General features: G+C 41.9%; 1 protein-coding gene across 2 annotated transcripts in view; it reads left to right on the top strand.

Annotated features, from left to right (window-relative positions):
• The window catches only part of OCA2 (OCA2 melanosomal transmembrane protein), a 561,894-nt gene that overhangs the window by 168,392 nt on the left and 377,541 nt on the right, over positions 1-15,961 (top strand). For both annotated transcript variants that reach the window (XM_064570041.1, XM_064570040.1), the window contains 3 exons: positions 698-822; positions 3,845-3,983; positions 11,528-11,660. In XM_064570041.1, coding sequence (XP_064426111.1) covers positions 698-822; positions 3,845-3,983; positions 11,528-11,660 — 397 coding nt within the window. The remainder of the gene's footprint in view (positions 1-697; positions 823-3,844; positions 3,984-11,527; positions 11,661-15,961) is intronic.

Raw genomic sequence — 15,961 nt, 5'->3', positions numbered from 1 at the left:
AATCATTGAACATATAAACATTCACTTTTGTACCTGGAATCCTGAGGAATCCACCAGCAAGTACTGATAGCCAGGCTCTGCACTAGTGCTGTCACTCAGGGTTGGTGAGAGGAGATCTTGCCATGCTCTCCTAATGCAAAGGCTAATGTTATGCTTGATTTTTTTTTTTTTGAACTGGAAAGTTCTTTTAAAAGATTATTTACTCATCAAACTCTTTTGCAAACTCTGGATGATAGAACTATGCTATGATTTTTGCCATCTTTGTGTACCCTCTTGCACCTTCAAATATCTGGTCTCCTCTCAATATTGGTACTAAAAGTCCGTAAATCTAAGTTGCCAACAATCATTAGGCTTCAGGGTCGCAGCCCAGTCTGTCTAACCAAAAGGAGATTGTAAAATACTGGGTAATGTTAAAGGGATAGAGGGCTATAACACTGTAATCAGTGAACCATCACAGGGCACTGTGAGAAGGAGAATCAGAAGGAAGGAACGTAGGTCAATGTGGGTTCAGAATGTTCAGGTACAAGATATCACTTCCTCATCTTAGCAAATTTAGGAATTCATGGGTCTAAGTTTTAATCCACCATGCAGTGTTTTTTTTTGGACCCCTAGTTCTTAGAATCCCTAATGAAAAGTCACATTTATTCTTCAACTCCACTGATCCTGGCTTGTTCCTTTCTGTGTGTGTGCATCTCAGACGTACCGACTGTCTAGGGGAAGAGTGTGGGCCATGATCATCATGTTGTGTCTCATTGCTGCTGTCCTGTCTGCCTTCCTGGACAATGTCACCACATTGCTGCTTTTTACTCCTGTGACCATAAGGTATGCAGAGTGGCCCTGCATGGGCATTAGGCCAGGCTCATGGTGGTGTATTCTTGCTGCTCAATCTAGTCCCCACTTTCCCTTTGCTGGTGTGCCCTGGTCTAGCCTGTGCATCCCTTGGGACTGTGGTGCTCAGTGCTCTTGGCTAAGGCTATGGTTTCAGCTGTGGCTGTGGCTATGACAGCAGTGGTGGTGGCCACAGAAACACCTGTGGGAGTCAGAAGACTCAGGCTTTGCTGTCCAGGGGTGGGGGACAGACTGTTAGGTGCCAGAAGTTCTTGTCCATTGGGATGGTCACAGGTGTGACAGAGCAGTGTGGGAGCTCCTGCCATGTGGGGAGGAGCATGTAGCCAGGGGCTGGGGAAAGCGGGGCAGCCATCTTGCTCTCACCAGGCTCCTTGGAGGGTTGCAGGACCTGGCCTGACAAGGCTTTGCAAGGTAACTTTGGGAGAGAGAGATTCATTTTGATTCCCCATTTCATTCCTTTGAATTCCATCCACTTTATTAATTAGACATTTATTGAGCATCAGAGGCCATTTGCCCTGAATCTTCTGAAGCTTGAGCTTCAGACCCAGTCATGCAGGTTCCTTGCAAGGCCATGGGCCTATACTTTTATCCATACTTTTTTTTTTTAAAGATTTTATTTATTTATTTGAGAGAGAGCACAAGTGGGGAGAGGGGCAGAGGGAGAGAGAGAATCTCAAGCAGACTCCATGCTGAGCATGGAGCCTGATTTGGGGCTCGATCTCACAACCCTGAGATCATGACCTGAGCTGAAATCAAGAGTTGGACACTCAACCAATGAGCCACCCGGGTGTCCCCTTTTATCCATACTTGATGTTCTTTATTTTGAAGATGGTTCCCCAGAATATCATGGTCCTTCCCTGCTTAGGCCTCTCATGTCCTGGTATTCGGCTGGTCCTAGGGAAACAGGTACCCCCTGGGGGTTCAGGGGACCAAGCTACATAATGAAGGGCCCCAGACAAGTCACTTTAGCTACACTGATCTGGGTTGTACCATCAAAGGGACTAACCCAAGCTAGTGTTTTGAGGATTCTGCTGGACAAGAGACCCTCCTGGACACGAGACATAAGACATAGCAAGTTCAAAGTGATCAATAAGGGGCTACTTCCAGGGCTCAGGACTAATTTTAGGTGATGCCTTTGGCATTTGAAGAATGGCGACTCTCTGAGGTGGAGTGAATTGGAGCAGAGGGGAGGGGTTTGGGGAGAGGAGCAGCGAGCAGGCAGCATCCCCATGGGTGCAGCCTACAGTGTGGAGAGTTGGTCTCTTGGCCAAGCTCCTGCAAACTTGGTTGCCTTTTCACTCCCTGCATGTAGGCAGGGATTTGGGGTGAGGGACACTGGACTCAGGCTTCCTGTGAGGGAAGTGTAACACCTCCTAGTATGTGGGGTTCTTCTGAGGGCAAATGAAGGCTGGAACGAACGTGTTTCAAGGGTGCTGTAAACTGTACCATGTACTACTAATGGCAGATACCAAACTCTGCCTCGAGGAGACCTCAGGGGGCAAGAGGCAGGCCATACTCACCCCCTCCTACCAAGGCGACTCTGCTGCTGTCACTGGTTTGAAAACAGTGGTATCACCCACAGATACCAGGTCCCAGTGTATCGTTGTACTCTCTGATGGCAGCTCCAATGAAAGCGGGCTTCCAGGGGAGCATCCATATTCCTGGCATCCCCAAGCCTTGCTGGGATTTGTTTATATCCTCACTGTTCCAGGAACCAACTTTGTAATTTTCTGTGAGAGTAGCAATTCCATTTACTAGTCTAAAAACTGCATCTTTCAAGATTCAAGCATTAGTGTGCTCAGATTCACTATTTATATTACCATATTCTTCATGACTTTATGAGCTTAATCACATTTTTCTGCCTTTGTCTGGAGTAGCATTAGTCTTTACAGTTAAAGAGTTAGACCCATTTACATAGGATGCCATCTCTATGCTTGCTCCAGCATTATTGATTAGTGTACACTAATTATTTTCTTGCTGGAGCCGGATCCTGGGAGCTCCCTCAGCTGAGAGCTGCTGCTGCTGCTGCTGTTTGGGGTCTGATCCTCTTTTTGGATTCATTCCTGTCCCTGGTCCCTGGATACCATTCCCTCCTCAGCTTCCATGCATGGCTCTGTAGGCTGACCCCCCTCAGATGTGCTATTGGTTATGCTCTGAGCTGGGAGGTGGTGGGAAGGACCCCTGACTGCAGCAGCCTGGAGACCCAAGGCCTGGTTTCTATATGGAAGTGGGTGCTACAAATGGACAGGTGTGGTGAGCCATGATGTGTTTCCTAAACCTTCTTTAAGGCAACATTTTTCAACTTCATGCTCGCTGGATCCACCTAAGGAGCTGTAGAATGCTGCTTCTCAAGCCTACTCCCAGGGATTGGTCTGTCATGGGCGGACAGCAGGACTTGCAAAGGTTCCCAGACAAATCTAGTGTTCAGCCAAGGCAGGGACCCACAGCTGTAGAGTGTGTGCTCCTTCTCTCTGGAAGAGGTCCACAGGTAGTAGTTAGAGGGAAGGGGCTAGGAGACACATTAGGGCCTCAGCATCTGAGAAAGGGAAGGTGGGTAAGGAATTAGGCTGGTAGGCTTGATGTGAGCTACTGAGTGTTGGTGCTTTGTGTGCTGCCCCACCCCTGACTCCAAGGAGTCTGGTGGTCAGCACCAATTTACATGTGCCAGGGCCTGCACACAGGGAACTGTGCTCCCTCCAGATCTGGGCCGGGGGGGGGGGGGTTTCTGATGGGGGTACATTTTCACACTGATAGTTCAGATGGGTAGTCAGTTAACTTTCAGAGAAATGCAATGCTGAGGGTCAACTGTAGCTCTGTAAACATTGTTGTCTTTGTTTATTCCTCAGCATTGCATTTCTTATAGGGGTGTGTGTGTGCGCGCATGCATGTGCACACCTGTCTTGATTAAGCAAGTGCTTTGAAAATATTTAGGTTGCACATGGGCCTGTCACAATTGAATAGCATGGCTACTTTTATTTTCGTCCATTTGTGACAGGTTATGTGAGGTGCTCAACCTTGATCCAAGACAAGTCCTGATTGCAGAAGTGATCTTCACAAATATTGGAGGAGCTGCCACTGCCATTGGGGACCCACCAAATGTCATTATTGTTTCCAACCAGGAGTTGAGGAAGATGGTATGTATGTACCAGTGTAACAGGGTTGCTTTTAATAAATATAGATCCCAACTTACTTGCCCATTTAGCATTCTACCCAATGTGGAAGCTTTTATTAGAAACTAAGCTCTTCCATATCACTTCTTCATATTAAGTGCTATTGGTTATCTTGAGAGGAGAGGTTAAGTGACTGATCCTGCAGTGTAGAGTGAGGTGGTCTGATGATGGATAACATTATCTACTTAGTCATAGTATATTATATTAATGGGAACTGAGGTTTCTTCCAACTAATATTAAGAATAAAATGATCTGTCCCCTTGCATTTTTCAACTGTGGTGGATGAATTTACTGAAGAATTTAAGATTTTTTTTAAAAAGGATCATAAAATGAAGGTCTTTGGGAATTTTTTGAAAGCTCTTATAAATATTAATATATAATTTCTTTGTACACTAAAGTAAAAACAAAGTACTAGAGAGTGAAAATGATATTTTATTTATATTAAAAGAATTAAAATTAAAATTATATAATTTCCAATTAACATTCTTTGGTCATTAGAATTTTCTCAATATTTCTTCTGTGAAGTATTAGCAAAAATGCTTCCAAATTGGTATCATTTATTGTAGATGATGTGTTTATGTGTGGGTGTCTGTGAAGTGTGTCAGTGTGTTTGTGCATGCGTGCTGTCTTCTGTAAAAATATTTAAACTTTTGGGAGCTCATGGCTCTGAGATGTTGATGGACGTTTTGTAGACCCACCATATTCTAGAGATTCAGGGTATAATTTAGATGCTTTGTCTGAACTGTAATACTTCCTAGTTACCATGGGAAATTGGCTGGCAACACTTTACCAGGCTTGCTTCATGAACTGAGCAGTATGCCCATTATCATGTTACCCTGGAGCACATCAGAAGTTGGCAGAGCCCTATAATCTGTTCTAGGGGCACCTATCATCCAGGGTGGGCCTCATACACATTGGAGAGAACTATTTTTAGAGAAAAATACTGTTTTATTTTTATTTTGCAGTAATACCTTTATTATAGAAAATATAAATCATACATACAAAATTTAAAAATTGCCATAATCTCACCACTCAGAGATAAATCCTCTTAATGTTTTGGTGCATCTAGTCTCCCAGAACATTTGTATGTGGATACACATGGATAAAAAAAGATAACACAGCTTCTGCTCTGGCCAAGATAGAGTAACGGACTGGATTTGCCCTCTTGCTTGAGATATCCCAAAAGAAAATTAACGAAAATCCAAAAAACAAAACCCCAAACAAAGCAAAACCAGACAGTGATAAGCAAGAAACTGGATAGCAGGCAAAAAAAAAAAAAAAAAAAAGGACAGTGATCCCTGAGAATGGGGAAACAAATGAGGTGAGCCCTATGATTGCCCCAGTTTGCTGCCTTGGGAGAGTTTCTAGGATGTAGTACAGGGATGGAAAACCCATGTGGAGCCCTTCAGACTCCCTGAATTGAGGGGATAGAACTGAGAATCTGGAGCGACCAAAGCTAAGATGGCTTCTTTGGTGAAATCTACATATATTTAAGGAAGAAATAATGCTATAATACCAATTATACATAAAGCTTTACAGCAAATTGAAGAAAAGAGAATACTTTCCAACTCATTCTATGAGGCCCTGATACCTAAACTGGACAAAACCAGTATGAGAAAACTATTAATAAGTATTTCTTATGAACATAGATTTTTAATTTTTAAAAGTAAATTTTTAAAAATTAGCATATCCAACTTAATAATACATAAAATGGATAATATGTCATAACCAAGTAGAATTTATAATATTTGAAAAGCCAATTAATGCAATTTACTAACAAACTAAATGAGAAAATTCATATGATCATCTCAATGGAAAAATAACTGGCAAAATAGAACATTCATTACTGATTAAAATCTCTCAATAACTAGAAAAATAAGAGAACTTCATCAGCCTAATAAGGAGCACCTATGAAAATACATCTTACTTAAATGTGAAAATTGAATGCCTTCTTTCTTTCTTTCTTTCTTTTTTTTTAAAGATTTTATTTATTTGACAGAGAGAGACACAGCGAGAGAGGGAACACAAGCAGGGGGAGTGGGAGAGGAAGAAGCAGGCTTCCCGCTGAGCGGGGAGGCCGACATGGGGCTCGATCCCAGGACTCTGGGATCATGACCTGAGCCAAAGGCAGACGCTTAACGACTGAGCCACCCAGGCACCCCGAATGCCTTCTTTCTTAGATCAGAAGTAAGACAAAAGATGTCTGTTCTCACCACTTCAGTGTATCATTTTACTGGAGGCTCGAGCTGATACAATAAGGCAAGAAAAGAAATACAAGGCATCCATATCAGAAAGGAGGAATTAAAAGTCTTTATCTTCATATGACATAACTGTCCATGTTAGTTACGGACATTTCTAGAATCTATGTTGCAGTCTGAAGGACTGAAGGACTGCAACATAGATTCTAGAAATAATAAGTAAATTTGACAAGTGTGCAATATAAGATCAATATAGAAAAATTAGTGGTTTTCTATATTCTAGCAATAAACAATTGGAAATTAGCATCAATACATAAAATACTTTAGGGTAAATCTGACCAAACATATGCAAGACCTGTATACTGAAAACTATAAAATATTGCAGAATAATTAAAGAAGATCTAATTAAATGGAGAGAGATACTTTGTTCATGGATCAGAAGACCCAATATTGTTAATATATCAATTCTTCACAGATTGATCCACAGATTTATGCAATCTCTGTCAAAACCATAGCAGGGTTGTTGTCTTTGGTAGAAACTGATAAACTGACTCTAAAATTTATATGGAAATTCAAAGTGTTCAGAATGGCCAAAAATAACTCTTAATGGGAAGAACAAAATGGGAGGGCTAATGCTACCTAACTCCAAGACTTACTATAAAACCACAATAACCAAAACATCGTGGTATTGGCATCATTACCGGTAAATAGGTAAATAGGTAAAAAGTAGAGAGTCTGGATACAGACCCCCACATCAATGAATAATTGCTTTTGACAAAGGAGGAAAGCCAATTCAGTGAAGAAAGGATTATTGTTTGTTTGTTTTTTTTTCCCCACAAATGGTCCTGGAACAAAAGGACATCCATATGTAGGAAAAATGAACATCAACCCACACTTCCCACTTTGCCCAAAAATTAACTCAAAAGTTACATACACAAAATGTAAACAAAAAGTTTACATACACAAATGTAAACCCTAAAACCTTAAAAGTTCAAATAGAAAACAATTTGTAGTAGAATGGGTATAGAAATAGTTCAAGTGAGAAAATGGCTACTTTATTTCATTAGACTGTTTTTTAGAACTTGGCTTTCAGTGTCTGTTATTTGTCTCTTCTTTTTTTCTTCTTCTTAAGACAACATATTAATGAGTTAATGCAACGGCTTAGCTGCCCCTGGCCAGCATCACATTAGTATTAATGTAAAATCCCGAGCATGATGTCTTTCTTGGACATAAACTGAGTTAACTCTGCAACATTTTAAGCACTCCCTTAGAGTCCTAGGTCTGAATGCTCTGAACTAAACAGTAGAATGTGACCCAAGACGGGCTCTGAGTCCTGGGCCTCTACCAAGTCATATAGAAAGCTAAATGGAAAGAGTGGTCTGTCAGACTATTCCCACATTCCTCCATGACATGCTGACATGCTGTTGTAAATATCCAGAATTTAAATATAACAGTAAAGGAGAAAGGTCAGGTTTTTGCAAAAATACACAGCAGGCCCTGGAGGTGAGCTCCCTCTCTGCACTGAGGCTCAGCCTAGGATCCTCACACAGCTTTGTGCCAAAGTGACATCCTCTGGAGACATGGCCTTAGGGCTCTCCTTGTTTTATTGAAGATGGAGTTCCTTGTCTTCCACTTAATGACTTGAATTTTGGGGTTAAACTGTATTTCACAGAAAAGGTATCTAACGAATGTCCTTTTGTGGATAACCAAGAGTGGTTTCAATTTATTTTATAGAAGCTTAGAGATAAGGGAATACTTATTTGTATAGAGAATGCAAATGAACTCATAGTTTCAGGGATAGTGTCTTCAGCAGAGATTAATTTATAAAGACTCATTATCAATGACAGCACAGCCATACATTTGTGTGCACATTTATTCTGCATTATTTAATACTCATGAAGAAAGTTAATACTCAATATGAAGTTTAGGGGAGTAATAAAAAAAACTCTTAGGGGAGTAATAAAAAAAAGTACTGGACTTTGAAACACATGAGAAAATTCTTCCACATTCTCTGAGAATTAGGAAGAAGTTACAGGAAGTTATGAGGAAAATTCTTCTACCATACCCTTTCCACACACTGTTCACTCCTACCCCATTTCTTGGGATGGCTCTCTGTTGGTGGGATTTCCAGTGCTGAATAGTTAGGTAGGGAAGACTTCCAGGGTCCTCCTACACTGTAGGATTCCATGAGCAACAGTGTGTTGTCCCTTTATCTCCCAACAGGCTGATGGGGATATAATCCTCCTTCACTGGTTACATTTACTCCTTTATGCCTGTTCTATGGAGACTCACCAGTGGTGAACATGGCTATTTTTTTTAAGAGGGGGGAGGGGCAGAGGGAGAGGGAGAGAAAATCTTAAGCAGGCTCCACGCCCAGCATGGAGCCCATATGGGGCTCGATCTTACAACCCTGAGATCATGACCTGAGCTGAAATCAAGAGTTGGACACTTAACTGACTGAGCCACCCAGGCGCCCCTTAACTATCTTTTAAATAACAGTTGAAAAATCTGTATAAAGGAGCTGTATCCCCTGTGCTTCTGAATGACATCTCACAGGTCAGAAGAAGGCCTTCTTCATGGTGCCCCAGAGATGTGTACACTGGGATGGTCCTCTGGGCTTTCCCACCATGCGCTGTGCATGCTGGGGTGTTCTTTTGCTGCTCTTCCACCACCAATTTCTTCCACTCCATCAACTGATAGCTTAGATGGTGTCACTCTCTGCTGCTTCCTGCTCTGCCTTTCTGGTCACTTCCTCTTTGTCTCCTTTGTGGGTTTTCTGCTTCCACATGGCTCTTCAATTTCTGTGGACCTTGGGGTTCTGCTTTTTTGACCATCTTTCCTCTTGGGTCAGCATTCTGTAGCAGAGCTCATGCCCTCATGGTCTGCTCTGTTTTCCATGTACTGGGATCACCCACTTCCACATGTCTGCAGAACATGGAAGGTTCTTACCTCCCTCAGATCCATGTATGTGTATGTCATGACTTCTCCTCTACATACTCGATGTATCCTCACATGCAGGATGTCCCACACCAGATCCTGTCATCATACCCTCTCCTATAGCACTAGGAGTCTTCTTGTTGAGTCTCCAGACATGATTCTATCTTCAAATTACACCATGATATTTACTAAGACAGCAGATTCAGCTAAGCCTTACAACTCAACTGACTGTTTTGACTTGTCCCAGAGTTAGCCTGAAAGCATCCTAGAAATACCGGTGGGCCAAAGTTACTCAGCTGGATCCTCCTTGAATATATGTAGTGTAAGAGGCTGTGGATGTTCTAATCTGATTCTGGGGAGATCCTCTTTTCATAGTTTTACATGCCTCAAATTTTGGCCACTTCCACTGTTGAGTGAAGACTTTGTGGAAAACTAAGAAGAAAGTAGCTGAGTGGAGCCAAAACCAAAACAGTACAAAACAAGACTGAAAGGGGCAAAACAGAACCAGCACCCTATAAGAAAGGGCTGCATTTAAGCATTGTATTGATGCAAGTATAATAGTGGGTGGTTTTGTTACTGAGGACATTAAGGAGAAGAGTGTTGGAAATTACAGAGGCGTGTAAAGCAGCAGGGAAGCCCAGATACATGCACCTAATAAGCTTAGTGAAAATATTTATATTCCATGATATATTGCATCTGCCTATATTATTTCTTAAATTTTTCACCTGGGATTCTCCCGCTCTGCTTTGTTCTCACTTGATAAATCCACCCATTACAACTCTAGTAGCAACCAAATACTTCCATCAAAGCTGTGTTGTTTTGTTGTGGAGCCCCTTCCAGGAACTCCTTAGTCCTTTTCTTTCTTTAATTTACCGCTCACCTTTTTTCCCAATTGTCCCATCATTTCTAACAGGACAAAAATTTATAGTTAATATGTGCAAAAGAGGATCCAGAATTACTCAGGATACAAGTACCTCTGCTTTAGTGGGCACCTTCCTTCAAAAAATATTAATTACCTTCAGGGATCATCTGTATATATCTGCTGAATGTATAAGCACAGAGTAAAAGACAGACAAAACCAGCTAATGAGGCTGCTAACTTATTCCGTGACAGATTAACCTAGTGGGGGATTTTACCCCAAAACATCCTCAGCAGCTGACCATGGCAAATAGTTCTGCAGAGAGGCAAAGGAAGTGTGAGGGGAGGGAGAAGCTCCTGCATGGGCCCCTTATGGCCAGTAGGGACGCTCTGTGCCACCTCAGTCCTGATGGCCATTGGCTGCCCTGCAGAGGGCTGTGCTCTCCAGCCAAGGAAGTTCTTTCACATTGATAGCAGGGACTTAAATGAAATATTTAAAAAACCCAACTTACCTTGAAATGGACAAATATTGCCACATAGTTTTGTTTGTTTGTTTGTTTGTTTTTATTCTTATGTTAATCCCCATACATTACATCATTAGTTTTAGATGAAGTGTTCCATGATTCACTGCCTGTGCACAACACCCAGTGCTCCATGCAGAATGTGCCCTCCTCAACACCTACCGCCAGGCTAACCCATCCTCCCACCCCCCTCCCCTCTAGAACCCCGTTTGTTTTTCAGAGTCCACCGTCTCTCATGGTTTGTCTACCCCTCCGATTTCCCCCGCTTCACTCTTCCCCTCCCGCTACCCTCTTCTTCTTCTTCTTTTTTTTTTCTTAACATATATTGCATTATTTGTTTCAGAGGTACAGATCTGAGATTCAACAGTCTTGCACAATTCACAGCACTTACCAGAGCACATACCCTCCCCAGTGTCTATCACCCAGTCCCCCCATCCCTCCCACCCCACCCCCCACTCCAACACTCAGTTTGATTCCTGCGATTAAGAATTCCTCATATCAGTGAGATCATATGATACATGTCTTTCTCTGTTTGACTTATTTCACTCAACATAATACCCTCCAGTTCCATCCACGTCGTTGCAAATTTGCCACATAGTTTTATGTTTTGCCCCCATTGTGTCTTTTTTCACCCTGGACGAATGTGTCAGTCCAGTGGTGAAGGTAGACCCAGTTAATGTTGAGATTGTCTGTGATAACTGTTTTTGTTTTCTCCTAAGGTTGCTTGTTATTCGGTAGGGATTGGTTTATTGACATGAAAGAAACAAACCTTAAACATTTTCAAAATTGTAGAGAAGAGCACCTGTTCTGTGGGTTTTGTGCGGGGCCCTGTGACCCTTGAGCTAACACCCACCACCCTGATGTGCCTGCCCCTGCTGGGTCTCAGAGCTCAGCCCTCCCTGGATCCGTCATTTGGGGGGGTCCTAAATTGGGAGCTATGCCTATGCAGAGGAGAATCTCATCTGTTATTTCATTTCACCTTTCCTGTTTCCAGGGCCTGGACTTCGCAGGATTTACTGCACACATGTTCGTTGGGATTTGCTTCATTCTCCTGTTCTCCTTTCCACTCTTCAGACTCCTTTTCTGGAACAAAAAGCTTTATAACAAGGAACCCAGTGAGATTGTTGGTGAGTATAAGCACCTCCTCGTGTAGCCTCAGAGTATACTATCATATTATTATTTTCTAGAGGAAGTTGCCACAGAAAGGCAGGAGGTTTCTTACATGTAGAACATCAGAGCGCTGTGAATTGTGTAAGACTGATGAATCACAGACCTGTACCTCTGAAACAAATAATACATTATATGTTTTAAAAAAAAGATAGTAGAAAGGGAAAAATGAAGGGGGGCAGAAATTGGAGAGGGGAGAAACCATGAGAGACTGTCACAGGACTCTGAAAAACAAACTGAGGGTTCTAGAGGGGAGGGGGGTGGGAGGATGGGTTAGCCTGGTGATGGGTATTAAAGAGGTCACGTTCTGCATGGAGCACTGGGTGTTATGCGCAAACAATGAATCATGGAATACTGCATCAAAAACTAATGATGTAATGTATGGTGATTAACATAACATAATAAAATAAAATTAAAAAAATATATTGGTCTAAAAAACCCCAAAACATCAGGGAAGTGTCGGTCACTGGGATGCTGCATGCTCAGTATGTTCCCGTCTGCCTCCTCGTATGCTCTGTGCTTTCAGGGGCTTTAAATTCATGGGCCTTTCCTCTTTAATTTTCTTTAGGGTGAAATGCGGGAAGCAGTGGCCACTGTATATAGTTTGCATGTCATGACATCATTAAACCACGTGTATACAACACTAGTAGTGTAGCATGGAGACTGTAGTGTTCAATCATACTTTGAGATTAAATGTGGTTACAAAAATAGCAACATAATCCAGCACAGAGGACACTGTACTATGTCAATCAAGAATGTATTGATGAGGCACCAGCCAGCAGAAAGAGGGCTCATGACAATCTTATGACTTTGCATTTTCCTTAAAAATTTTAGTAAATTTTTATTGAGAACATTACCATCAGGATATATCAGGAGCAATAATTTATTTGGGAAACAGCCAGCCCGTCCTCCTGTAGAGCACAGAACCATGCAGGTTGCCTGGGTAACAGAGCGTATCTGGGTGACAGGAGCAGAGTGACAAAGGTGCATTTCTTTGTGGCTTCAGATGGCGTGGTGCCCTCACAGAGCTCATCCTGTTATTCTTGTCCTTGTGTTGTACAGGACTTCAGGTTTTCTTTATATTTAGTAAGATAAACAAATACCATTTCTGTATGAAAAGCTGAGGATCTAAGTGTATTCTTATCGGTCCTCCTGCTCATCAGATGGTGACTGTACAAGGCAGATCGGCATTTTTTCATGAGTGATTTTTGTATTCAGAATTTGACTGTTTTTGTTCTAGTTTGGAAAACATTGTCTTATATACCCTCTCAAGAGTCATCTATGTAAAATAAGCTTGTTCTTAGTAAAATTTAGCCACCCAGCTCTCCCAGAGGAATGGAATGATAAGCAGAAATTTCTATTTTAGGCAATACTTATTGACCACATGCACAAAACACAGGAGTGTCCTTGTGGCTATAGAAATGGTACTTTAAACATGCTCAAGGGTGCTCTCAGCCTAGCTCCAAGTGAAGATGATGTAGGTGCAGGACAAGTGGGTACATTCCCTGTGCTTCAGCTGCTCAAGGGGCAGAAGGATTGGCATGGGTACCACCCGACAGGACCTGCATGTGGGGGGTAAGCCCAGGGTGGGGGACTGGAAGGAAGAGGGGGTGCAGGCACAGGTGTTGGGGGACAAATAGAATAGTCCTTTTGGCTGCAAGGTTGTGATAGCTTCCTGCTGATATAGCATAGTTTACTTCTTTTGGAGAAAGACTGTATTTTCTTGATAGCATTGATAATTCCTCATCTCTGGCAGTCTACAGAGCAGGCCATGTGCCTTTCTTGAGAAAATAGAGTCCCAGATCCTGCTGTCCTCTTACAGCTTTATAATGGGGGAAACAACTATACATGATCCCATTACTTCCCTGTTTTGAAGAAAACTTTAATCAATATTGGCTTTAAAAACAATGATATTTCTGGCAGTGAGATGCCTTGATCCACTTTTGCCACTGATGAATATATTAGTTTTCTAGGACTGCAGTAACAAAGTACCATAGACTGAGTGGCTTAAACAACAGATGGCTTATTTCTACAGATGCTAAGAGGACTTATAAACCAGAACAGGTGGCTTATTTCTTCACAGTTGTGGAGGCTTGAAGTCCAAAATCAAATTGCTTGCAAGGTTGGTTGGCTCTGAGGAAGGATCTGTTCCAGGCCTCTCTACTTGGCTTTTAGATGGCCATATTCGTGTTTATGCGGCTTTCTCCTTGTGTGTGTCTGTGTCCACATTTCCCCCATTTATAAGGACACCAGTCATCTTGGATTTGAGGCCACCCTAATGACCTCAACTTAACTAATTACACCTACAACAACCCTATTTTTTTAAATTTTATTTTATTATGTTATGTTAATCACCATACATTACATCATTAGTTTTTGATGTAGTGTTCCATGATTCATTGTTTGCGTATAACACACACTACTCCATTCAGTACTGTGCCCTCTTTAATACCCATCACCAGGCTAACCCATCCCCCCACACTTCTCCCCTCCAGAACCCTCAGTCCGTTTCTCAGAGTCCATAGTCTGTCATGGTTCGTCTCCTCCTCCGACTTCCCCTGCTTCATTTTTCCCTTCCTGCTATCTTCTTCTTCTTTCTTTTTCTTTCTTTCTTTTTTTTTTTTAAAGATTTTATTTATTTATTTGAGAGAGAGTGAGAGAGAGAAAGAGCACAAGAGGGGGGAGCAAGAGAGGGAGAAGCAGACTCCCTGCCAAGCAGGGAGCCTGAAACGGGACTCAATCCCAGGACTCCAGGATCATGACCTGAGCTGAAGGCAGTAGCTTAACCAACTGAGCCACCCAGGCGCCCTCTTTTTCTTTTTTTTTTAACATATAATTTATTATTTGTTTCAGAGGTACAGGTCTGTGATTCAACAGTCTTACACAATTCACAGTGTTCACCATAGCACATACCCTCCCCAATGTCTATCACCCAGCCACCCCATCATTCCCACCCCCCACCACTCCAGCAACCCTCAGTTTGTTTCCTGAGATTAAGAACTCCTCATATCAGTGAGGTCATATGATACATGTCTTTCTCTGATTGACTTATTTCGCTCAGCAAAATACCCTCCAGTTACATCCACATCATTGCAAATGGCAAGATTTCATTCCTTTTGATGGCTGTATAATATTCCATTGGATATATCTATCTATCTATCTATCTATCTATCTATCTATCTATCTATCTCACATCTTCTTTATCCATTCATCTGTTGATGGATATCTTGGCACTTTCCATAGTTTGGCTATTGTGGACAATGCTGCTATCAACATTGGGGTGCATGTACCCCTTCAGATCCCGACATTTGTATCTTTGGGGTAAATACCCAGAAGTGAAATTACTGGATCATACGGTAGCTCTGTTTTCAACATTTTGAGGAACCTCCATACTATTTTCCAGAGTGGCTGCAACAGCTTGCATTCCCACCAACAGTGAAGGAGGGTTCCCCTTTCTCCGCATCCCCGCCAACATCTGTCATTTCCTGACTTGTTAATTTTAGCCATTCTGACTGGTGTGAGGTGGTAGCTCATTGAGGTTTTGATTTGGATTTCCCTGATGCCAAGTGATGTTGAGCACTTTTTCATGTGTCTGTTGGCCATTTGGATGTCTTCTCTGGAAAAATGTCTGTTCATGTCTTCTGCCCATTTCTTGATTGGATCATTTGTTCTTTGGGTGTTGAGTTTGATAAGTGCTTTATTTTTTTAATTTTTAAAATTTATTTTAATTATTTTATTTTTTTAATTTAATTTTTATTTTTTTTAAATTTTATTATGTTATGTTAGTCACCATACAATACATCATTGGTTTTTGATGTGGTGATCCATGATCCATTGTTTTCGTATAACACCCAGTGCTCCATGCATTACGTGCCCTCCTTAATACCCATCACCAGGCTAACCAATCCCCCCGCCACCCTCCCCTCTAAAAACCCTGTTTGTTTCTCAGAGTCCATAGTATCTCATGGCTCATCTCTCCCTCCAATTCCCCCCCGCCATTTTTCCCTTCCTTCTCCTAATGTCCTCCATTCTATTCCTTATGTTCCACAAATAAGTGAAACCATATGATAATTGACTTTCTCTGCTTGACTTATTTCACTTAGCGTAATCTCCTCCAGTCCCATCCATGTTGATGTAAAAGTTGGGTATTCATCCTTTCTGATGGCTGAGTAATATTCCATTGTATATATGGACCACATCTTCTTTATCCATTCATCTGTTGAAGGGCATCTCGGCTCTTTCCACAGTTTGGCTATTGTGG

The sequence above is a fragment of the Mirounga angustirostris genome, unplaced genomic scaffold (genome assembly GCF_029215605.1).
Source record: "Mirounga angustirostris isolate CCGP_5_RB_7025 unplaced genomic scaffold, mMirAng1.0.hap1 SCAF_9, whole genome shotgun sequence".
NCBI lineage: Eukaryota > Metazoa > Chordata > Mammalia > Carnivora > Phocidae > Mirounga > Mirounga angustirostris.
The sequence above is the reverse complement of the archived record's forward strand: the minus strand, read 5'-3'. Positions and strand labels throughout refer to the sequence as shown.